General features: G+C 38.2%; 4 protein-coding genes across 5 annotated transcripts; 3 read left to right on the plus strand and 1 right to left on the minus strand.

Annotated features, from left to right (window-relative positions):
- Positions 1–5,115: 5,115 nt before the first annotated feature.
- Positions 5,116–5,799, plus strand: LOC110721348. Its single transcript, XM_021900484.1, has 2 exons — positions 5,116–5,511; positions 5,590–5,799. Exons 1-2 carry the CDS (start codon positions 5,193–5,195, stop codon positions 5,700–5,702), a joined length of 432 nt encoding a protein of 143 aa, XP_021756176.1. The 5' UTR covers positions 5,116–5,192; the 3' UTR covers positions 5,703–5,799.
- Positions 5,800–6,074: 275 nt separating this feature from the next.
- LOC110721371 (protein FAR1-RELATED SEQUENCE 5-like) lies at positions 6,075–7,848 on the plus strand. Its single transcript, XM_021900508.1, has 3 exons — positions 6,075–7,034; positions 7,223–7,696; positions 7,840–7,848. Exons 1-3 carry the CDS (start codon positions 6,075–6,077, stop codon positions 7,846–7,848), a joined length of 1,443 nt encoding a protein of 480 aa, XP_021756200.1.
- Positions 7,849–7,867: 19 nt separating this feature from the next.
- LOC110721372 (protein FAR-RED IMPAIRED RESPONSE 1-like) lies at positions 7,868–8,560 on the plus strand. The gene has a single exon (XM_021900509.1). The coding sequence runs from the start codon at positions 7,868–7,870 to the stop codon at positions 8,558–8,560; it is 693 nt and encodes a 230-aa protein (XP_021756201.1).
- A 2,503-nt stretch (positions 8,561–11,063) lies between these two features.
- Positions 11,064–13,792, minus strand: LOC110721349. 2 transcript variants are annotated; one of them, XM_021900486.1, is made up of 4 exons: positions 13,265–13,792; positions 13,131–13,181; positions 12,612–12,690; positions 11,064–12,176 (listed from the first exon to the last, which is right to left on the minus strand). In XM_021900486.1, exons 2-4 carry the CDS (start codon positions 13,171–13,173, stop codon positions 11,171–11,173), a joined length of 1,128 nt encoding a protein of 375 aa, XP_021756178.1. In that variant the 5' UTR covers positions 13,174–13,181; positions 13,265–13,792; the 3' UTR covers positions 11,064–11,170. The 2 variants fall into 2 exon arrangements, with proteins under 2 accessions (XP_021756178.1, XP_021756177.1); XM_021900485.1 differs by having other exon boundaries at positions 12,612–12,750; positions 13,265–13,791.
- Between the last annotated feature and the right edge of the window lie 11,452 nt (positions 13,793–25,244).

Raw genomic sequence — 25,244 nt, forward strand, 5'->3', positions numbered from 1 at the left:
ATTATCTTCCTCCTTAGAGTTTTCCTGTCTTGAGTTGATTATTTCATGGGAATCCAAAGTTCCTTCCCTAAGCCTTCGGTCCTTGATTATTTCTCTATCATCTCTTTGCCGGCTCGGCTGACCCGACTTTCGCCAGGCTACAGGAAACTGGTGTGGTCGCGACCGACGAGACTCTTGGTGCTGAGGCCGAGAGGATGCTTGATGGGGCTGGGACAAGTGAGGTTGAGGGCTAGGCTATGGAGCGTTCCCAGACCTACCTTGCCCTCCACCCGGGTTGACAAGTGCCCTTAAGCTCTCTTTAAGGTTTTTGTTGATTTGGGCTGACAGTTGCTCCAAATCCCGACGAGTGACTAAATGAGGGCTAGTCACCTCTCCTACAGGCTCGCTTTAAGCTTAGGGTACAATCTCCTCGACTATATTATTATGCCGGGTCGAGAGAACCGGAGCTTGTCTAGTACCTTCTTGATATCGGGGACGCCTAGTGTTTACCATAGTTTTTTGTTTCTTATCCCCACATACAACACCACCTGATTCTGGAAACAAAATGCTCCTAAGAGTGTTAGGGTATCAAGAGGTCCTAGAGTCTAAGTACAATTGTCCAAAAGTCCTTAGGAAAGTCCTTGAGCTCCGTCTTGCAAGTCTGAGGGCTCGGCCTGCAAGAAAGAGAAGGTTAGCTGCCCCGAGGGTGTGACCCGGAAAAGCCCCTCCGATGCTTAAGTCAGCGAAACGTACTTTCAAGAGAGAGAAAGGAAAGAGAATTAGAAAAAGTTACCATTATTAATCATTTGTGAGCTATTTATAGATGTATTTTCAGGTGGCAAAGCTGTAATTTAGTGGAAATATTAGGGGTAAATATGTACTTTATGATGATTAATGAATAGTTAAGGATGGATCATAGAGGGGTATTTTCGTCATTTCAGGTACATTGGGCTTAGGATATGGACTAGGCCAAAACAACGTCCAATTTTGAATTTTGAAATAAATTTATTAAAATTAAAATAATTTAATAAACCCTCCGTATTTTATTACATGCTCCACTTTCCTTTTGCGGTCGTATTTTTATTACTTGTTCCATTTTCTTTTTTGTAAATTTTTAACAATATTTTACTATTTTTCTCCCCACTATTGCCCACTAGTGGCCCCTTCATATCATATTATAATATATTTCATATTCTCTCTCTTCCCCACTTATATTCACTTTTGCTTTGTTAGGTTTTTTTTTAATTTTTCAACCAACCCCACTTCCATCATAAAATAATACTAGAGAAATGGATCAAATAATAAAATACGAAGGGAGTATTTGATTTGTTGATGTTCGAATGTTTTGGTACAGTTTTTTATTGATACAAAATTTTTGGATATTTGATTTTTCTGAATTGGATCGAATCGAATATTTGGTTTGGCCACACCTACGCCAATTGACCAAATTGGTATTAAAAAAAAAGGACCCTTTACGACAATTTGGTAAAAAATCGACTCTGGCGACAATTTGGTAAAAAAAGTTAACATTATGTGACAATTTGGTGAAAAAAATAAACTTAGGCAACATTTAAAAAATCTATTTTTTTTTCCGCAAACTCTTCAAAAGTCCTAATTAAATTGTTTTGTGTTTTTTAAAATTTATTTTTTTTTCAATTAAAATTTAAATTATTATGTCATCTTCTTTTTATTTGGCTAAATTTTGAATTACATAAATTTATTTTCAACCCTTTTTTTTTAAAAAAATGGTTAATAATAGGTAGGAAATTATGTGAAAATTAGTATGTAAACCTTTTTTTTCTTCAAATTTTTATTTCCTTAAAAAGGGTTGGAAATTTAGGTGGAAAAGTAAGTGTATATATATATATATATATATATATATATTATATATATATATATATATATATATATATATATATATATATATATCTATATATATATATATCTATATATATATATTTTAAAAAAGACCAAGAAAACTATAGCAATTGCAAGTAGTTGGTTGAAAATTTTGTATTTTTAGGCTTAATTGTCGACTTAGATTATTTTTTTAAATCAAATTGTCGCTTGATGTTAGATTATTTTACCAATTTGTCGCTGGAGCAAATTTTTTTTTACCAATTTGTCACTAAGGGTCTTTTATTTTTTTTACCAATCTGGTCAATTGGCCGCCACACCTATTTATGTATTCCATCCGTCCTAGAATAACTGACACATAGGACTTTCTTTCACTATTTATATATTAACTTTGGCTATACTTTTATATTAATGCAATAAATACATATTTTATCATGAAATAGGTTGTTAGATATTAATATGAGGTTTCAAAATACGACTTTTTTCGTAATTTTTTATTGATATTTTATTATTTATAAATTAGGTCAAATTATAGCATCGACATGTGTGCAAAATTTGACTGTGTCAATTATTTTGGGATAGAGGGAGTATTTTATTTTGACTGATGTATGTAATATTTTTTATAAAAAAAACTTTGTTAGGTGGATTTTTCTTAGAATCGTCTCAATGTTTGATTTCCAAATATTGATTATTTTTAAAATATTTGTACTTATCAATAATAAAAAACATCAATGTACTCTTGTTCATTTTATAATAATAAGACTTAGTTTTCTTCACCTTATTCTTATTATTACTTGTTAGAAATTAGATAAGAGAACAAGTCCTAATATTATTATCACCAGATCTCCTTATTACAAGTGAAGAGAACAAGTCCTAATATTATTTTCTTTTGCTTATTGCTACTCCCATTGTTCCATAATAATTGGAGACATACTTTTGATAAGATGCTCCAAAAGACAAATCATCAAATTCTAAGCACCCAAAATAAAATAAAATAAAATAAAATAAAAAAAATCAACATCAATCTATTTAAAAAAGCAATAATTTTGTAAACGTTGTAGTTAAGTTGTTGTGAGGATGTCCTTTCTTTGCATCCTCACATACTTTTATTTGGCAATGTTAAGAAATTCATTCTATTATATTTCTAATGAAAAAATAAATATTGCATTTGATGATCACGCACAATTAAAATACAGTAATAAGTAAGGCGGCAGTTTTTATAGATCGCGGTATCATCCTTCCATGATCTTTTGCAAATTGTATGGCTGGCAAGTGACTGGGCATACGTGTTCACAGTGCTATAAGTACAGATAGTTCAAAGGGATTTTAATTTGCAACAAAAACCTCCAAACAATTCGTTCAATCTACATATTAATTAAATTTTCTCAAAAATGGCAAAGGTTACATTAGGAAAGATTTTCTTTGCCAGTATGATTTTAGCCATTATGTTACTGAATGCTGCTGCTGAAGGTAATATGTCAACTTTATATGCATGTAGATTGTATTGTATATGTGTGGGTTATCGTGCATCAATATGTTCAATTAAATGGCATTATAAAAAGTTGAACCTATAAAAAGTTTATATTTTAAAATTAACGAATTGTTTAAGATTCTGCATAAATAAGAAGTATGTGTGTTCTTGGTTTCAAAAGAAAAAAAAAAAAGAAGTATGTGTGTTTTTTTTACACATCTAGTTGAGCTCCATGTTGGGCAGGGTATATGAAATTTGTTTTACATGTGAGTTTTGTCTCCAAATAAAAGTATCATTTTTTTCAAAATTCTTGCCCCTAAGTCTAGGGCTGAGCAAAACTATCCGAAAATCCAATCCGTAAGTGTTCGGAAAATTAGGGTACCCGATTTGATAACCATAGTGGTTCGGGTATCCGTTCCGATAATTTGTTATCGGGTATGGTTATTGGGTATCATTTTAAAATTAACGGTTATCCGATCCGATCCGATAAGCAATTTTTTGTTTTTTTTCCTACTTAATTCTATTTTTCCAAAATCTAAACTCTTACTTTACTTCATAATCCCTTTATAATATCAATGATTAGTAATATTATTAATAATTTGGTCAAGATCATGTGGTATTGTTGTTAATTAGTGTTAAATAATATCATAAAAACTACATTATTAAGTTTAATTTTCATTATTGGATACATATATATTCAATTTTAATCAATTAAACACCACCACTCCTTAAATTAATCAATCAAAACCCAATGTCATTTTATTTTATTTATATTTTCACCGTAAATCAACTTAATTCCACTACGTTATTTTATTATTTACCACCCAAAAAGCTTGTGCTAATGGTAAAAATAACTTTTACTACAATTAAAAGATGGACACCGGAGTAGTATGTTAAAATTTAAAAAATAAAATGTATAATGCGAAAAGTTGTAATCTGAAAGGAAAAGTGAAACAATAATACGGGTATTCTATTATTTTTTACTCCGTATTTAAGTAGTGCAGCACATTGACAATTATTCATTTATTTTGTGAAATAATAAAGGTTCCATTGGCATTTGCCCTGTGTTGGGGCCGGCATTCGAAGGAGGATGCGATGATATATCTTGTAAAGACGCATGCCTGGCTGCGCATCCGGTTCGTGGCCTAGGCGGGATTTGCAAAGTTCATTCCACGTCTTCCGTGGACCAAACTGGACGTCAAAGCTGCATCGACAAAATTTGCGGCGCCAGGAGTATTAATTGCCCTGATCGAAGGGATGTCGTAGAATCGTGCAATAGGAAGTTTACAACTACCACCACCTCTGAGAAATGCACTTGCGCGGTGCTGTGCTGATCGATGTCTCTAATGTAATATGCATTCAGTGGCAATACAGTTTATTGTGTACCAGATCGAGTTTTGTAAGCCTTATACTTGTATTTCATTTGCTCGACTTTGGGATTGTTTTTATGGATGTGTAGACGTGTAGTGCTTCTTACAATTAATCATGCATGCTTCTATACTTCTACTTTTCATCAATTACCTGCATATGTATAATGTATTGGACTACATACGTAACTATAAATGTGATTTTTTATTGACTTTTTGTGGTTCAATTACAACATTATATGCCCTAAATAAGTACTGTAATTAATTAAGGATTCATACAACGATACAAATATGTCAAGTATGGATTAGACTTGTACTCTTTCTCTATATATTATACTAGTATAGCACCTGTGTTTTTAAATCAAAATATTAACTTTACCCACAATTCTTAATAGAAAAAGTTTTACATACAACCGGTGTGCAGTAAAATACTAAACAACCGGTTTTTCGCACGTGTGAACAGTAATTTTTTTTTTTCCTTTTTCCAAAATAACTAACATCTTCTTCAGCAAGCTACAATGGAGGAGAGAGAAAACTCCAATTTTCCAGATTCAAAGCTCCTTCACCAAGCAACCATGGAGGAGAGAGAAATCTACAATTTTCGATCAACAATGCCGGAAACCTCCAAAGCTTCCAATTACGAAAACCTAATGCGCGAATTTCTACAATTACAAAGAGAAAATCGACCACCATTAACGCAACATCCAGAGAAAACATGGAGTTTCGACCTCAATCAAACATTCAGAGAAGGTGAAGCAGAGAATTTCGTTGATGATTTCGATGAATTTAATGATGATAACATTCAAAACTCAAAAGTTCCAGAAATTCAAATACAAGGTAATAATCTAAAAAAAATACTAACCTATTGTTTGTTTTTGCTTAAAATTTTGATTTAATTTTCAATAATTAATGCAGATATTGAAAATCAAGGTGTTTCAAATACATTAGAAGATGAAGATCAAGTTATTCCGAACACACTAGATGAAGAAGGACAACCAGTAGATGAAGACGAAGGTAAAATTCTATAAATGTGACATATATTAAGGCAAAAGTTACATATATTATGGCAAAAGTTACATTGACTATATGTTTATTTATAAAAGCATTTATGCATGTCTCTTGGTACAAAAGTTACTAATATCATTACAAATGTTACCTTTATTAATACAGAAGTTACTTGTATTATATACCTCTGTACTAAATAACTTATTCTTTATGCATATGCTTAAGTGAATAACCCTATGCTCCCATGTTCTCATGCCTCTAGGTACTTGCTTGTGATTTTGTTCATGCTGTAATTGTGATTTTGGTTACAATTGTTACAAGAAAATGCTAAATATCTCTTATTCTACTAATGCACAGATACAAATCCAAAACCAATAGATACCACTGGTTTAGATATGGAAGGATCATTAGTTGGAGTGGAAAGAGACACTTATCAAGAAATTTATGACTTGTACAGTCTACATGCTTCTACAGTGGGATTTTCAATAAGAAAGCATACAACAAGGTATCGCTTACACACACGTATAGTCACAGAGAAGTACTATGTGTGTTCTGCGGAAGGAAAAAGACATACTGCTGCAAAGAAGACAAATATGGTTCTAATGGTTGATGAAGATAACAAGGATTTAAAACAAAGAAAACCACGACAAGTCTCCATTACAAGAACTAACTGCAAGGCAAGCCTAAGAGCAAAAATGAATGATGATGGAAAATTTAAGGTGGTGTCACATGTGTTACAGCATACTCATGAACTAACTAGAAAGCAGTGGCATTATTTGCATCGATCTGAGAGAGAAGTAACAATAGAAAAGGCAGAAGCAATTAAAACAATGAAATCTGCTGGACTTTCAACAATGGACACATATAATTACATCTGTACAGAAGCTAATGGAGAAGAAAACTTGGGGCATAGTGTTGTAGATCACCTCAATTTCTGCTCAAGACTAAGAATGGAACAAATAGAGGCTGGAGATGCTCAGACATTAGTGAATATTCTGATCGAAGAACAAAAAGAAGATCCTAACTTCTATTTTAGAGTGAAATTCGACAAAGAAGGTAGAATTTCCAACATTTTTTGGAGAGATGCAATGATGTTAGAGGATTACAAAATATACAGAGATGTTCTTGTATTTGATACAACATACAGAGCAAATCGGTATAACCTTATATGTGCTCCTTTTGTTGGAATAGATAACCATTGGAAAAATTGTATGTTTGCATGTGCTTTCATAGGCAATGAAAAAACAGAGTCGTTTGTGTGGTTGCTTGAAACCTTTAAAAAATCTATGGAGAATAGAATTCCAACCTCCATATTCACTGACCAAGACCAAGCTATGGCTACTGCAATTGAGCAGGTACTTCTTTTTCTATTACAATATCATATTCACTGATTCCACTCTCATTTTAAGTCATTTTTGTGTTCATAACTTTTATGAATATAAGTATCACTTTTGTGAGTATAAATGTTACTTTTGTGAGTAAAAATATCACTGTTGTGAGAATAAGTGTTCAAGTTTAGTGACATATCACATTCTGAATGCAGGTATTGCCAGACACAAGGCATAGGCTATGCATATGGCACTTAGAACAAAATGCAATAACACGATTTGGAGCCCTTAAAAGGGATAATGAGTTCAAAAAAATATTCAACAAATGCTTGAAGGGATGTGTGACAGAAACAGAATTTGAAGAAAGATGGAAAGAAATGATACAAAAATTTGATTTGGTTAATCATGCATGGTACCAAAGGGTGTACAATCTAAAGGAAAAGTGGTGTCCACCATTTAGTAAAGATTTCTTCTCGGCAGGAATTCTTTCATCACAAAGAAGTGAAAGTACGAACCATGCAGTAGGATTCAGAGCTAATAAATCAACAACACTGACAAAATTCTATAGAATCCTTGTAAGAAACATAAAAAGATGGAGAAGTGATGAGAAGTATAATGAGTTTACCTGTAGCAAATCAATAGCCTTTACTTCATTGCCACTATCCGGAATGCTAAAGCATGTTGCTCAGGTAATTCTATATTCCTTTATTACATATATCTAAGAACTGAAAACAAACAATATAAGCAAATATAAAAATGATACATGCAAAGGAACATGACTGGTAGTAAGTTATTTCTCTAATGTACAAGTTTACACATTGTCTCTATTTAGAGACTTTGAAGAGGAATTTGGCTACTCAATGGCGACCACAGTACAAATTCTAGGGAGAACTGAAGAAAACATTATTCTTTATGAAGTATCGCTAGAAGAAAAGCCATGGTCTTCCCAACAGGTAAGTTACATACATGAGAGCCAAACTATATGGTGCACTTGTAAGAATTTCGAAGCTTCTGGTTGGCTATGCTATCACTGCCTAAGAATTTTACATCTACATTCTATTACAAGAATTCCAGAGAAGTACATTAGCAAAAGATGGACAAAGCTTGCAAAAACTGAAGTATGGAATAGAATGGAAAATAAGGATCCAAAACTCCCATATACATCATGGAGACATACAATGATGAGAAAATATTATAACTTAATCTTAAAGAGTCAAGAAAATGAAAAGGCAAGAGCATTCATGGAGGAAAACTTCAAAAACTGTATGAAAATGGTGGAAGACTTACTTGCGGCCGAAGCTTTTACAGAGGAGGTTGCTGCAAGTGATGACAATTCTAATGTGGCAGAGAGTGCTCAGAGTACCAATAATACTTCTTCTTCATCAACAAGTACAACCATACCCACTATATTAGACCCTAAGAGAGTTGTAACAAAGGGAAGAAGCAAGAGAGTAAAAGGAGCACTTGAAAAAGGGAAGAAATCAAAGCAAAAAGCATTACCAGATCCAAATTCAGAGTTTGGATCGAAGACACCTACTGTGCGACTTTTTTGAACTTGTAGTGAGTTTGGATGAAACACAATTGAATACTTTTTTGTAGTGATTTTATTTTTGTTTAATGCTACTATTGACTTTCATACAGAATTTTGAATTATGATATGGAATTGCTCATGAATTATGAACATTTATATAATATTACACTGATACTTAAAAAAGTAATGCATATACTGGCAAAAGTGATGCATATACTGGAAAAAGTGATGAATTTACTAACAAAAGTGACACTAACACTTACAAAAGTGATGCATTTACAGAAAAGTAACACTAATACTCGCAAAAGTAACAATAATGCTCACAAAAGTGATGCATCTTCTCACAAAAGTGTTACTTTTTACTCACAAAAGTATTGCATATTCACAAAAGAAATATGTCACTCACAAAAGTGATATTTATATTCACAAAAGTGACAATAATTATCACAAAAGTGTCCGTTTTTAAAATTAATAACATGGTAATATATATGTTAAACTTCAAGTTTTCATTTAAATCAACTATATCTTTGTATGATGATATATGATACACTTATAAAATTATAATCAGAAATATAAATAAATAAAAATAAGAACAACAGATTACCAATATTTAATCATATATATATATATAAAATAAAATTTGTACAAACATTTTGAAAATATTAACACCAGTTTAAGTGTCGATATTTATCACTAGTTTCAACTTCCAAAAGTACTTAACTAATTACAACTTCCAAAAGTACTTAACTAATAACAACTTCCAAAATTAGCTAAGATTTAGAAGGAGTGTACTTCCGTGTAGCCTTTGTAGTTCATTTTGATTTCGGAGCAGTGTCAACAGTAGGAGGAGCAGTTTCAGATTTCTTCTTTTTCTTCTCCGCTGCTGCAGCCTTCCTCCTTCCTTCAATTTCAGCAACATATGCAAGATCGCTCTTCTTCTCATTAAATTTTTCAACTTCTGCTAAGACATCAGATCTTGATTCGTTCATGTCAGACAACACGAGTTTTGCACAAATCTTAGCACGTAAAAATTTCCTCCCAGCAGCCTCACAACAAGAAAATAAAAGGCGCATTAATATGTATAAAACATTAGAATAAACATAACAAATGAATTAATTCGGATCAGTTTCAAGATCACTCACTGTTCTAAGTTCATCTACAGAAAACGATGTATCACCAACAAAATGCTCCATATGACACATCATATACACGCCACAGTCATTATTATCAACCTTACTCTTCCGCCACACTAAATCAGCAATTTTAAACTTGTAAAAAGGGACTTTTTCACTCTTTGGATGATTTCTTCGTGCAAGAAAATCACCAAATTCAGAACACTGAAAAAAAAACAGAATATTAAAAACAACAAAAAAATAAGATTAATATAGAAACATACTTTAAAATAGACAATAACATACCAGATAAAAAGTCAAATTTTGAAAATATGTAATCATGTCATGACTCCAAATGATATTATCAACATAATGAACCAATTCATTGCCATGATCAATCACAAACATCACATAATGTTCATCAACAAGAATAGGAAAATAAACCTGAAAAAAATAGAACAAAAGTTAGCATAAAGCACATCCATCACACAGTTAATATATATTAAAAATTAAGATATATACCAAGTCTGCACCAATAACATCACAACAAGAATTTTCATATGTAACCCATTCATCCCAAATTTCATGCAAATCCGAGACAACAGAACTAGCAGAACTATCTTCGTTCCCCTCTGATACTTGCAAAAAAGCAAACTAAAAGGAAAAAAATAAATAATTGAAAACAGTAAGAAAACAAATAACTCAAAACAGAAAGTTGCTTACACTTTGCCTCGCACCAAAAAAGAATCTTTTAGGACCACAAGTATCATAAAAACATGATTCATTTAGATAAATGCAGTAGCAATCAACTACTGACCAACGAACCAAATTAGGATGCACCAAAGACACCATATCCTCTCTTGGAATGAGAAAATGCAATCCATAAGTAACAAGATTCTCACTGCAAGGTCAAATAATATTATTAATATCAAAACAAAAAGAAAAAGAAAAAAAAAAGGTTTCAAAAAATATGACAATTAAAAAAGAACTTACTTATTATTAAATAAGTGTTCCACCAGACAATAATCAAGAGCTTCTAAATATAATCGAGGTAATTTTTCACTAAAAGCACGAGAATTACTTTTCATAAATGGCGTAACAAACACTACACTCTAACCACCAATTTCACCACAGTCCAAAGAACACAAACTTTTATTCATTCTTCTGACTGAACCACCTCTGCCACCACCATCTCCACCACCACCATCTCCACCATCTTGTAGGGTAGACTTTGATGAAGTACTTGCATCAACTTTAAGTAACTCATCCACTGACTTCATTTTTATAAACTCGTCAATTAAGCCATCAATAAGCTTATGATAATGCAGGTTAGATAAAAGCTGTTGTGTTTGAGACAACTCAATAGAATCAGCATCCAAAGAAACAAAATGTTCAACAAAACGACTATGCACCAATCGTTGCAAAGAACTAAAACAATTGGAATTCACAGATGAAAACAGCTCCATGTTCCTTTTCATATAAAGAAACTCTTCATGCAAATCCTACACATTAACAAACAATTATATGAGACCAAGAACAAATGTTTTATTAAAGAAAAAAAAACATACATCAGTTGCAGCACTTTTGATCTCAGAATCAGTTAATACTCCTTCAGGCAAATCGAAAGTCACACATCTTCTATCATCATCAATAGGAACCGCACAACCTTCACCCTTACTTAAGTTGTTAACATTCAAATCAACACACTTAGAAGAAACTGGATAAGTCAATTCATTCAAAACCCCCTGACCAAATCCACCAGCCTTCAACTCCAAGGACACCCTGTTCCTCACTTTTTTATCTGTCCAGTGTTGAATAAGAGGAATAGTGGAGTTCTCTACTACACCTTGGAAATTCAAACGATGAAAATACATAATCTTAAGCAACAACAAACATCCACTAATACTATCTTTAGCCTCAGAATTTTTGTAACTAACAACAAAATTCATCAACTTTCTCAAAACAAATGAACACCAATCAAGATTTTTAATTTGATCAACATCATCCACAGCATTAACTAACCTAAAATTAACAGTCCTATTAGCGGTAGGAACAAGCATACTACTAAGAGCATGCATAACAAATAACCTCTTAAATTCATCACCTCCATCCACCAACTCCTTGATCCTAGTTTCTAATCTAGCCAAAGGTATCAACTCCTTAACACCAACATCAAAAGAAGCTCTCCATTTATTTTTCAATGCACTATCATCTTGAGATTGACCTTTGTAACTACCCTTCATTTCAGGAACCTCACGACCTTCTACCTTAGGCAAACCAAAAACATCACACACATCATGCTTAGTCACAACAAACTCCTTACCATCAGCTACACAAAACATACAAGTATATCCATTAAAACTCTCAACAAGCCAAGGAAGTATACCTCCAACTATACTCTCCACACGTAAAGACAACAAACCACCAAATCCAACCTCTTCTACATCTTTTTTTTGAGTCGGAGAAAGCCCACTTATAACCTTAACTAATGAAGGTCTACAACGACATGTAATTTTCCTATCAGGCCTGAAAAAAAAAAAAAGATGCTTACCGTTCAAAAATGATAATAACATACTTATATACTGAAATTTTAGTTATCATATAAAATTAAACATGAATTATGAACATTTATACAAATTTTTATACTTATTCTCACAAAAGTGACAATCATAATCACAAAAAATGATACTCATGAGAGTCATGACACTCATTACATGGATATAATATTCAAAAAAGTGATTACTATCAAAATTTTCACAAAATGATACTTGCACTCACAAAAGTGACATTGATAAATACAAAAGTGAAAGATATACTCACAAAAGTAACACTTAATATATTGACACAAAAATCACATAAAAACAGTCCTATTAATCAAAGTTACCTATACTCTTACAAAAGTCACAATTCCATTCACAAAAGTATAGCAAATATACAATATTCTAAAACATAAAATCTTACTCGTCATCCTCTTTTTCTTGCCTCTTCCTTTTATTTCCCTTGGATGTACTTCCTTCACCTTTCAACATCTTTTTTCTTCCTGCATCCATTTTATTTACCGCTTTTTGAGCTCTACTATAACGAAAACCTTTGATAGATCCTACCAATTAATTTAAAAAAAAAACATCACAATAGAAATTTTGACAAAATTGACAAGATTGTACCAAGCAACACAAAAAGATAAACATATCCACCATGTTTGCCACACTAAAATCAAATGCAGCATTTAATTTATATATATTAAACTGTAACAAAAATAGTAGAAAAATACCTAAAATTCATACACAAAATGCTTTCATCAATTTGATTGTACTACTATGAACATGCAATTTTTCATTTGGACATTTTTACAAACACCTAACAGGCAATTCTCAAAATAAACCTAATCTAAGCAAAAGCAACTGATTAAAACGCACAACTAAACAAACATAGCACAAATTGTACAAAAAAAAAATTGCGAAAATGAGAACAAACACTAACCTAGAGCAACATTATCATCACCAGAAACCTTCTTCTTCACCATTGCAAAAACTACAAAAATCCAAAACAACGAAACCCTAAAAATCAAAACACTTCAAAATTGAATAAAATGAAATAAAATTGAGAAAACAAACCTGAAATTAGCAACAATCAACTTCAAAGTGAAGAAATTAAAGATCGAAAAGAGAGAAATTCAAGTAGCAACGCCAAAAGCAAGAGAAGAAGAGAACGAGAGGAGAGAGAAAAAAAAACCAGAGAAAGAGAAACAGGAAAGAGAAGAAGAAAGAGAAAATAAGAAATTTTTTGGTTCTTTAAATTTACACGTGTGAGCCCAAATTGAGCAGCCCAATTTGCACTTGTTTGTTGTGATTTTCAGTAAGTTAGTGAAGACCCGCTTTTATTAAAAGTTTGTCTTCTTAATATTAGTGGCGTTATCAATACGAGTAGTACTTTTACTCATATCTTAGCTTTTCCCGCCATCCTTCTAATTTCCTTAACTTTATTTAATTTTTCTTGTTTTGATAAGACATATACCTCCTTCATTTCTTTATACTTCCAACACTTTCCTAAAAAATATGTCACAATATTTGCGAGTTGTTACACACTATAATAGAAAAGCTTTTTTTTAGGTTGTACAATTATCTTAATTTAAAGCTCATGGCCTATTAAATATTTAAATTATACCCCTAATAATTTTTCACCCCGTTTTAAGTGTATTAAATTATGTGAGACTCACTTTTCTTAAATACCGAGAAAAAGTGTGTGTTACAATCAAGTATTAAAAAAGGAAAGAAGTACGTATGTACGATGAGACACTATTCTACAAATTTGCCTCATTGAATTGATATGCCTAAATTAATCATACAAATAACAAAATATTGACATAAGAATACAGTAAATAATTTAGATAAATGAGCCTCTTAATCATTTGAAATGAATAAATATACTTCATTCATTTTAGAATACTTGCTATACTTTCCATATATAAATTAAACCTTAGTACACCGCCTCTATCAGGCCCCCACCACCGTATTCTTAATTAATTTTTGTATTGGGCACACTTGTCGATACACAAGTTTGACTATTAATTTTTTATTAGTATAAATTATAAAATGTTGATATTAAGAAAATATATATACATTATAACTAATTCAACAACATGACAAAATTTGTTTGATAAATAGTACGGAGTAGAAAAAAGTCAAATTGTTGCAATTAAAAAAAAAGGAGGGAGTGTTAGCATAATTTAATACAGTATACAACTACTGTGTGACTTAGGCGTTGCGTCGGGTGATACTTTATTAATTCCTTGTTTTTATCATAGGGTTTAAAAAACTTGTTGATTTTATTTTAATTTTATTGTTAATAAATAATGACACCAATAAATTATTTTGAATTTTTTTGTTTTTGTTTTTTTTGTTGCTTTCATGCTATATTAGAGTATGTACTTATACATTTATGTGAGGAAAGATATATCATGGTTTATTTCTAGCTAATATGGTAGCAAGCGGTTTTCATTCAATGATGTTTGATGATCAGATATCTTTGTATGCATTTTTAGCAAACCATGCATGACATAAAATAAGATTGTTGAATGACGATGTGGCGTGATGCTAGTGCAAGAAGAAGGGTACAAATGACACATTTTTAAGAATGCTTTGACGTTCGTTAGCAAGATCCTTATTAAGTTATATATAGATAGATTAAGATAATTGTATCAGAAAAGGAGCTTGAACTCCTCTCCCCTGAAATTTTTGTGCCAATTTGCAAATATGTGCCTGGCACAATTCCTGTGCTCAGCTTGAGGGAGCACCTCTGACACTCTTCTTAATATAGCTTGCAACAGAGTTCTAATTAAATTTGCAAACACTTTAAACACATCTAATTAAGCATGTTATGTAAATGGAGACAGTTTCTGATGTTCATCGGAGATAATTACCAGCCCAGAACCATCTTCAAGGTCCAAGCTCTTCTTCACATTTGTCAGAAACCACTCCCATGAAATGTTGTTCTCACCCTCAACCACAGCCCAAGCAATAGGAAACATCTGGTCATTGCCATCTCTACCTACTGCAGACATCAGCTGGCCTCCAAGAAATGTTTTAAGGAAGCATGCATCAACACAAATGACCTTCCTGCATCCTTCCTTCCATCCCCTCTTAATACCATCAAAGCACACATACAACCTTTGGAAAAGTTGGGGACCTTTGTTATTCTGTCTGTATGTAACCAAATCAATATATGTTTATGGGCTTGCCTTCTTCAATGCCTTAAGATACCTGCCTAGCAACCCATAATGCTCTCTCATGGACCCATGGAATTTTCTGTGAGCAAAGTATTTCACTTTGTAGGCAAAATCCTTCTTCACAATGACTTTGTAAGCTCTCCTCACAGTCTCTATTATTTCTTTTGCAGGCCAGTGAGGCCTTGCCTTAAACACGTCCAACAACTAGTCAGCCTACCATGTTGATTTCAACTAAATGTTCTTCTCCATGTTCCTATGGCATGTATGCTCACCCATCACTTTCTTCACCACAAAACTACCTCTCCTAGAATCCCAAGAATCATACAGTCTAAAAGGACAGCCTTGACTACACTTTACCCCTATTCTCTGCTGCTTGAGTTTGTTTGCAATGACTATACAAAGATTCCTTCCTTGGAATATGGCATACTTAGCCACTACATGCTTAAATTCATCCTTAGAAGTGAATCTTTGTCCTATAAGCGACTAAAACTTAGAGAAATCTGTATCTTTCCCAACTAATAGCCCTCTCTTGGCCCTCCTTTCTTCTAAAGTGTTCTCATCATCACTAGTCCTAGGAATGTGTATTTCATCCTCAGACTCCTCATACTCAGAAACAACTTCTTCCTCCTTCCTACTACTACTAGCTTCGACACCCGGAGTTTGTTTTTTCTGAGCTTGCAGCTTACCCTCAGCAACTTCTTGTTGTAGCTTATGAGCTAGCTCAACTACACAACTGTTAAACCCCTTAACCCTATCCCTTGCAACAACTTGTTCATCATCACTTGTATCCACTCCCTCAAATCCTTGCAACAACTTAGGTTCTTTTAACAGATCTATGTCATCATCATCAGCTACAACTTCATCATTATCAAAGTTAACAACATAGATCTGATAATCAGCAAGCCAATCATCTTCCTCATACTCATTCTTATCAAAGGCTGCCTCATCAAAGAAAGCTTCACCTATCTTGTTTCGGGGTTTTCTGATGTCCTGCGGGAGAGTTACAATTCCGAGACTGGAACCGGACGCCTGTACCAGCAAAACAAACGGATGCTCCGGATGATTGGAGATCCGCCTCCGACGGTCAAGTTAGTACTTGATTAAGGAGTAATTAATGCGGAAATTAAAGTGATTGGGTCTCTCTAGGTGAGAGTGTTTAATGTGTGTAATCTGCGTCATCCCCCTTAATGAGGATTAAGGGAGGTATTTATAACCTCGGGAAATGCGCCAATCCTAGGTTTAGGTTAACCTTGGGCTGATTGGGCTTCCCTCGGAAGTTGGGCCTAGGTGGCCGACTACTCCATTAGGCATGGAGTATGCCACGTGTCATGACATAATAGGTCCAGGGTGGACGAATAAGCGTGTGCCACGTGGCAAGCCCTGAGAGGTCCAACTGGGGGACACTTGGCTGGACCTGATTGGCCCACGTAGCGCATTCCGATTGGTGGGAGCAAAATCCCCTCCCGCCCAAATTTTGAATTCCGGAAGTGACCCTTCGCCTTCTCATTTCGCCTATATAAGGGAGTGTTGCCTTCGGTCATTTTCACACTTGAGAACTTTGTGAGAGAACATTCGGACCCCTGAACTTGCTCTGACATTTTTGGACCCTTTCTGCCTACCGCCTGCTCTGACAAGCCGACTGCAAAGGATTTTCAGAACTTCATCAATCGTCACTCGTTCAGGTAACCATCGGTTCTCTTACTCTTAATTTTCTCTTTACTTTATTCTTTTTTGAAATGGCACCACGGAAGCACACGACACGACCTAGGTTAGCGATCTGTCGGTCACCGGGGACGGCTGAATCTAGGACTAGGAGTGCCGCCTGCCCTTTTCTGGACCCATCTTTGCCCTTTATACAAAGTCCGACTTTATCTGTGTCTATGCAGAACATGATGGCCAGAACAAAAAAGACGGCTAGGATCTCGAACTCAGACGACTCCTCCCACCGGGTGCCGATTAGTGAAACATCTGACCAGGCGCCAGATGTGGAAGTGAAACAAAGCGGCTTGAAAGCCGGCATTTCTGAGGGAGGAGTCAAAGTGACCCCTTCCCATTTTACAGTTGACAATTCTACATTCTCTCCTGCTCCTTTTAAAGGAAAGGAGGCGGGCCCCTCTGGGAGAGGGGAGGAGTCGTCCTCTTCGGACTCGTCAGAGGATGAATCCAAGTCTAGCTCTTCTGGCCATGCTTCTCTGGACACAGAAGAGAAAAACAGTCGCCTACAAGAGGCGAGGATTTCTCACGCTGTTGAGAAGGGGGACAATTGGGCGGAGCCATCCGCCTCTCACCGAGAGCAAAATACCCCCTACTACTGCACGGTACCTCGGGGCCGGATCACGGCCATGCAAGAGAAAGTGGGAAGCTTTATCGCAAACCACACAATGGGCCCCGGCTTTTTAGTGTTCGTGCCGGATCCAGAAGACACAATCGTCTGGCCGGCTGGTACTAGTTATGATGGCGCCTTCTTTGGCTGCTACGAGGCGGCCATCAAGGCTGGGCTGCGCTTCCCACTACATCCGGCTGTTCAGCGGATCTTGGATGGGTATGAGTTGGGGTTATGGCAGTTAGCCACGAACTCCTGGGTCAACGTACTCGGCTATGTGGCCGGGTGCGAACTGCACGGGGTGGAGCCGAACTTCGAGGCTTTCGCCCACATGAACTACCTCAGCCGGACCCCTAAGGCAGGCGGTATTGGCTGGTATCAATTGGCGAGCCACAGGGGCTACCTCATGACAAGAGGTAAAGCAAACAAGCGCTTCCTATATCAAGAAGGACTGGCGGAGCACCTTCCTTATCATTGAGAGTTCAGACACAGAGCTGAACAAGCGCTTCAACAGGTGGAACAGGAATCTGCCCCTTCTTGCAGGCGGTCGCAGCATGCCGCCTGTTCCCCCCAAGGCTAAGAAAGAGATCCTAGATAAAGGACTCTTCAAAGTAGAGTCGAAGGTGAACTCTACTTCAGGGGTACGAGAGCAAGTACCCCTGCACTGCGTCCCGAGCTTCAAATAGCTCTACGACGAGTACTTTTTGGCCGCCTGTGGCCTCAGCAGTCGGTGCTCAAGAGGTAGCCGGCCTGTCGAATACTCTGTTGTTCCATGCATTTCTGTTGTGACTTTTATTAACTTTGCTATTTGTTTTTGCAGCGGACGCCATGAGCAAAATTACCGCCTCCAAGACTGCGGCGGCCATGTTGCGGGCCTCCATCATGCAACAGTCTTCAACCGACTCCCCAACAAGGGGGCAATCTTGGTGGGCTTCGAACCTTTCACTCTTTTTTAGGAGTTGTGTTTATGCATATACTGACTCTTTTCTTCTTCTTTTTTTTAGACGGGCGCTCCAAGAGCTTCTTCTTCTTAACAGCCGGACTCCAAGGCCCGGAGGACGACTGTTGCGAGCTCTCCTGGTTCTGCCAGGAAACATGCGGGGGCTGAGAAACAGCCGGCCACTCCTTTCAAAACTCCAATTGGGCTGCCTAGAAGTATGAAGTTGTCCTTGTAAATTTTAGACTTGCTCCCTTCTTTACTAGGTCTAATCCGTTTGTCTATGCTTAATGAAACCCTCAGGAGCCTGACTTAGTCGAGGTGGCCAAGTCTATGATCAAGGCCGTTCCTCCAGCTGAAAGGGAGGCGGTCAGGGGTGTCGGCACCCTTGACCTGGACGGGATTGCAGGAGTCCTTGCTGAGGTATACTTAAAATATTTTTGAGTATATGAATTCTAGGACGCCTCTTTTTTTTTTTTTTTTGTTTGGAAACTGACGCCTGTTCCCCTTTTTACTTAGGCCCTGCTCCGAGTAAACGGCCTCCGTAAGCCGCTTGACAGGAAGAACAAAGAGGTAAAGGCTGCAAAAGCTATGGCCGCCTCTGACTGTGATAAGGCAATGTTTCAAATTGCCCAAAATGAGGTTCTGACAATTGATATTCTTTATTATCAGGCGCAAGATACCGCCGCTATCCGGGCTCAGTTAGAGGCGGCCCAGAAGAGGAATAGCGAGCTGGAGGCGACCATGAACAATCTCAAGGCCGAGCTGAGACCTCTTTGCCAAAAGATGTCCTCATACGAAACCTTGGAGAAATCCTTGGCGGCTGTTAAGGAACGCCTGGTGACCCAGGAGAAGATTCTTACTCAGGAACTCTCGGAAAAGGCCGAGCAAGAAAAGAAAGAGCTGGTCCGGGAGATGATGGAAGACTCTGCTCAAATCCAGCGCATGACTTGGGGCCGCCTCTTCCCCAATGCCGACTTTGCCTCCTGGGAAATAACGTACCGCCAGTGTTCTGATAGATAAAATCAAGAGATCCTGGCGGCTGCTGAGGACGAGGCGTTGGAGGAGGAGGAGCAGCCGGTAGTGGCGCTTGTGCCGCTTGGGGGTAATGCATCGAAGAAGGATGCAGCTGAAGCCGAGTCCAGCAAAAAGAGTGCTGACCAGGCGGCAGCTGCTAATATTGAAGATCTGCCCCCTTATTAAGCTTTATGTCTTCTTTCCAAGGCCTGCATGCCGTTTGTTTGTATTTACCCGGCCAGGGGGCCGGGGCTCTGAATATTTGGCCGGTCTTTAATGACCGGCTTCCTTTTAATGAATATTTTTGTTTTGCTTCAAATTTGTTTAAGTATTGAATATTCTGATATCCAATTGCACACTATACCGACTGTTTTACATGGTCGATAGTTGCAGACAGGTACGGATAGTTAGTCACGCCGCCTATGCCCCTGGACGACTGGTTGTCTGTTTCCAGGCTAGGCGATCAGTCGGCCATTTATCCAATCGGTATTCGACCCATTTTAAAGACTGGATCCCCTTTAGGCAGGCGGTCCTGTCATTTGTAAAATTAACCAAGTAGGAAAGTGGTTTCCTACCTGTCATGTTTTTAGGCTAGAGACTTTAGGCAATCTAGGGCGACTGTTCCCCGCCACATTTAATCTAGTGTGAAAAGGTGCTGTATGAACACCTTTTTTGTTTCATACTAAATTTTTAAGGAGTGACCAAGTAAACATGATTGTTACCTAGTCGCCGAGTGACTGAGTAGTAGAGGTTTCAAGCGGTGGGTACCGGTTGCTCCCTTTATTCGCCAATGTTTGTTGGCTATCAACTCATAAGATACCGACTGTTCTTATCCCAAGTAGTCTAGTCGGTTGGTTGACACGGATGGTTACTGCGAACACTTGTTTGACCTGATTAGTCAGTTAAGTGAGAGGTATCCTTGTCCGGGAAACAGCTACGTGGTTGTCTTGTTTAGACAGTCGTATAGGTGCCGTGTAATGATTTTATAGAACAATGTTCCACCCAAAAGGGAGCTGCTCTCTGCGACGAATTTCATCCGGATGGATGCCGTCGGACGCCTGCTATAACGTTGGGACAGGTCGCATTGAATTTTTATATTTTAATCAGTTGGCTTGGCGCCTGGTCTGATCATTTTAGCCATGAGCCTTTGACAGTTCTTGGTGAACTGTAATATGGGAGAGTATCCGGTTGAGTGAAACAAGCGGCGTGCCCCTCTTAAGTAAGAATAAAAATTAAACATGGAGAGTAGCCGACTGTTTGTCAGTAGGCATGCCCCTCTTAGGTAAAAATGAAAACTAAATATGGAGAGTAGCCGACTGTTTGTTAGTAGGCGTGCCCCTCTTAGTACAAAATTGAATGAAACAACAAACTTTTATTAAGTAGCCCTTGACTATTTACATCATTCAAAAGAAATATTTCTTAAGATTATCTACATTCCAAGTTCGAGGTAACGGTTGGCCGTCTGGTGTTTCCAGACAGTAGGTACCGTCCCTGACCTCTTCACAGATTCGGTAGGGTCCTTCCCAGTTGGGAGTTAATTTGCCAGACTCATTAGCCCTACCAAATGCTTCCATTTTTCTAAGTACAAAGTCCCCCACTTTGAGTGGACGCCTGTGTACTTTTTTGTTGTATGATCTAGTCATTCTCAGGCGGTAAATTTTATGGCGCAAGATAGCATTGCCCCTCCTTTCAGGGAGTGAGTCTAATGCCAGGCGCATGGCTTCCCAGTTTGCCTCTTCGTCATATAGCATTACTCGAAGAGTCGGCTCGTAGTGTTCTATTGGAAGAACAGATTCCGCACCATAAGTTAGGAGGAATGGAGTTTCTCCAGTCGCCCCTTTTTCAGTCGTCCTAATGGCCTAGAGAACATGTGGTAGTTCATCCGCCCATAGGCCGCCTGCTCGTTCAATCTTTTTCTTGAGACCGTCTGAGATGATTTTATTAAAGGCTTCTACCTGGCCGTTTGCTTGTGGACGGCCGACAGATGCAAAGTAGTGTGCAATTCCTTGGTCACCCAACCAGCTTTTGAGAACAGGCGTCTCAAATTGGGGACCATTATCAAAAACCATAGACATGGGAACCCCGAACCGAGTGATGACATTTTTCCAAATGAATGAAATTACATCCTTCGTCTTGATTCCCTTTACAGCCTCCGCCTCTACCCATTTAGTGAAGTAGTCGACTGCAACAAGTATGTACCTCCTTCCGCCTGTAGCAGGCGTATATGGACCCAGAATGTCCATGCCCCACTTAGCAAACGGTAGTGGGCTATGAATGGTAGTGAGGTCAGTAGCCGGACGGTGAATTAGCTTGCCAAACCTTTGGCACTTGTCACATTTTTTCACCATCTCCATTGCATCTGCTTCTAAAGTAGGCCAAAAGTAGCCTTGCCGCCTTGCCCGTTGAGCAAGCGTCCTACCGCCTATATGGGAAGCACAGTAACCAGAGTGAAGATCGTCTAGTATCTCTCGCCCCTTTTCTGGAGTAACACACTTCAAGAAGGGTTGAAGGTACCCCCTTTTGTGAAGTTCTCCCTTTATCATTCCAAAACTGGTTGCTCGTGTTTTCAGTGCTGCCGCCTGTTGATGATCATCCGGCAGGGTACCGTTTGTCAGATATGCCCTGATTGGATCCATCCATGTTGAGCTTCTGTCTAGGATTCCAATAGGGTCTTCCTCGATGCTTCTCTTCTCCATTACTTCCCAAAAAACAGTTCGAGGAGTATCACAAGAAGCGGATGATGCTAATTTTGAAAGTGCATCCGCGTGGTTGTTTTCTGATCTCGGCACTTGAGTCAGACGAAAATCTTCAAGGGATCCGACCGCCTGTCGTACCGCCTGTAAATACTTGATCATGGCCGGATAGGTTGCTTCGTATTCGCCATTATACTGACTCACTATCAATTGTGAATCGGAACAGGCGTCTATCTTTCGTGCCCCTGCCGCCTTGCACATGCGGATTCCAGCTAGTAAAGCTTCATATTCTGCCTCATTGTTTGAGGCCTGAAAACTGAAGCGTAGAGCATACTCGTACCTGTCGCCCTTTGACGACTGACATATGACGCCTGCTCCACAACCATTTGATGTAGAACTTTCATCCACATATACCTTCCAGACTTGGTCTGGATCTCGAGAATCAGGGGGACGAGTCATCTCAACAATAAAGTCAGCAAAGGCTTGCCCCTTCACTGCTTTTCTAGGCTCGAAAGTAACTTCGAGGCTCTGTATTTCTATGGCCCATTTGATCATTCGGCCTGACGACTCCATGGTGGTCAGTGGCCGCTTGATAGGTTGATCTGTATACACGACGACTGCATGTGCCAAAAAGTAGGGCTTCAATTTTTTAACAGCCATGAAGAGTACAAGACCAAATTTCTCCACTAAGGGATACCTCAACTCGACATTTTTCAGTACATGACTGACGAAGTAGACCGGGAGCTGACAGCCGTCTCTTTCAGCAAGAAGAACAGCGCTTAACGCATGATCAGAGACGGCCAGGTACATGTAAAGTACTTCTTTGGGTAAAGGGTTGACCGCCTCGACAAGGAATGCAAGTGAACTTTCAATTTCTGGAAGGCCGCCTCAGCATCCGGCCCCCATTCAAACCTTGCCTTCTTCTTAATTGCCTGGAAAAAGTATAGGCATTTGTCGCCTGATCAGCTTAAAAATCTTCCCAAGGCCGCCAGACAACCTGTTAACTTCTGAACCTCTCGGATGGTACGAGGCGACTACATGTCGATGACCGCCTGCACCTTCTCAGGGTTCGCCTCTATTCCTCTCTGATTGATAAGGAATCCGAGAAATTTCCCAAACTCAACTCCAAAGACACATTTCTTGGGATTGAGCATGACATGGTGCCGCCTGAGTGTGGCGAAAGTTTCTCGGAGGTCCGACAGATGATATTTCTGAAGTTTAGACTTGACAATCATATCATCAATATATGCCTCGACATTTCTCCCAATCTGATCAAAGAACACAGTGTTTATCATTCGCTGGAAAGTGGTCGGGGCATTCTTAAGACCAAACGGCATGACCGTGTAACAGTATAACCCTTGATCAGTGACGAAGGCCGTCTTCTCCTGATCTTTCTTCCATAAAGGAATTTGATGGAAACTAGAGTAGGCGTCCATAAAGCTCATCAAAGCATGGCCGGCTGTTGAGTCGACCAGGTTATCAATTTTAGGCAGAGGGTAACTGTCTTTGGGGCACGCCTTGTTTAAGTCTGTGTAGTCTACACACATTCGCCAGGTGCCATTCAGCTTTTTAACAAGCACCACATTTGCAACCCAGTCTGGGAAGTAACATTGCCGGATGAACCCTGCATCAAGTAATTTTTTAACTTCGGCGGCTGCCGCCTGACTTCTTTCTTCGCCATGGTTCCGCTTCTTCTGCCTTACCGGCTTCTTTTTCGGATCCACGGCCAGTTTATGTACCGCCAGATCAGGACTGATGCCTGGCATTTCATGGACTTCAAATGCAAAGATGTCCTTGTATTCTTTCAATAGTTTGTGAAAGTCGTCACCCAGGACCCTTAGAGCAGTCGTCCCAACTTTGACTGTTCTGTCAGGACGCGAGTCATCTAAGATCAGGTCCGTATGCTCACCAGCCGGCTGAGGGCGGAATTCATCCGACCGCTCCTCTGCCAATGATTGCTATTTTCTGTATTTTCTTGCGGCCCCCGTCTGGGATGCCTTTCTCTTCTTGTCGCCTGCTTCTTGAACAGGCGCACTCTCCTTGACATTATCAAGGTCTATTTTTCCACCACTCGACCCAGCGGCCATAACAGTGGGCTTGACATCCGAGAGATAGCACTCTCGGGCCATCCTCTAATCTCCCCTTAGGGACCCGACTGTTCCATTATCCCTCTCAAACTTGAGCAACATAAGAGATGGGATTATAACAGCCTTGGAATTATTCGGGGTTGGTCGTCCCAGAATCATGTTGTAGGCCGAGAGTTCTTCTACTACCAGGAACCGGACTACCATTTGTCGTCCTTCCCCTTTTTCACCCAGGCGGATGGGTAAATCCACTCGTCCCACTGGGTGGACGACTCCTCCTCCAAACCCTACTAAAGGGTGGGATGCCTTATGTATGCAATCAGTCTGATATTTTAGTTTCGACAGACATTTGCTACTGATGAGATCTGAGGAGCTTCTGGTATCTATGAGGATTCGGCCAACTCTCTGGTTGGCCACTTTACATTCAATAACGATAGGGTCGTCATGCGGCCCTCTTACCCCTCCTAGATCTTCTTCAGTGATGACAATCTCAGGAAATGAATATTTGGAGGGCCGTTCTTGGTGAACGGAATTTACATCTAGCCGTCTTATATTGTCTTTGTTGCCCCTAATAGTGGGGCCGCCTCCTGAGAAGCCGCCTGCAATGGTGTAGACGACTGCATCATCTGTATCGGAGCTGTCGGCCTGTTGATTCTTTTTGGCCGACTGCTTTTTCGAGGAAGTGTTCCCTGTAGATTTCTTGACATAAGTGTCAAGATCACCTTGCTCAGCCAGGCGGTCAAGATACCGCATGAGACTGATGCATTCATTGGTGTGATGACCAACATCTTCATGATAATCACAGAATTTTTCTT

This window comes from Chenopodium quinoa, unplaced genomic scaffold (assembly GCF_001683475.1).
Source record: "Chenopodium quinoa cultivar QQ74 unplaced genomic scaffold, ASM168347v1, whole genome shotgun sequence".
NCBI lineage: Eukaryota > Viridiplantae > Streptophyta > Magnoliopsida > Caryophyllales > Amaranthaceae > Chenopodium > Chenopodium quinoa.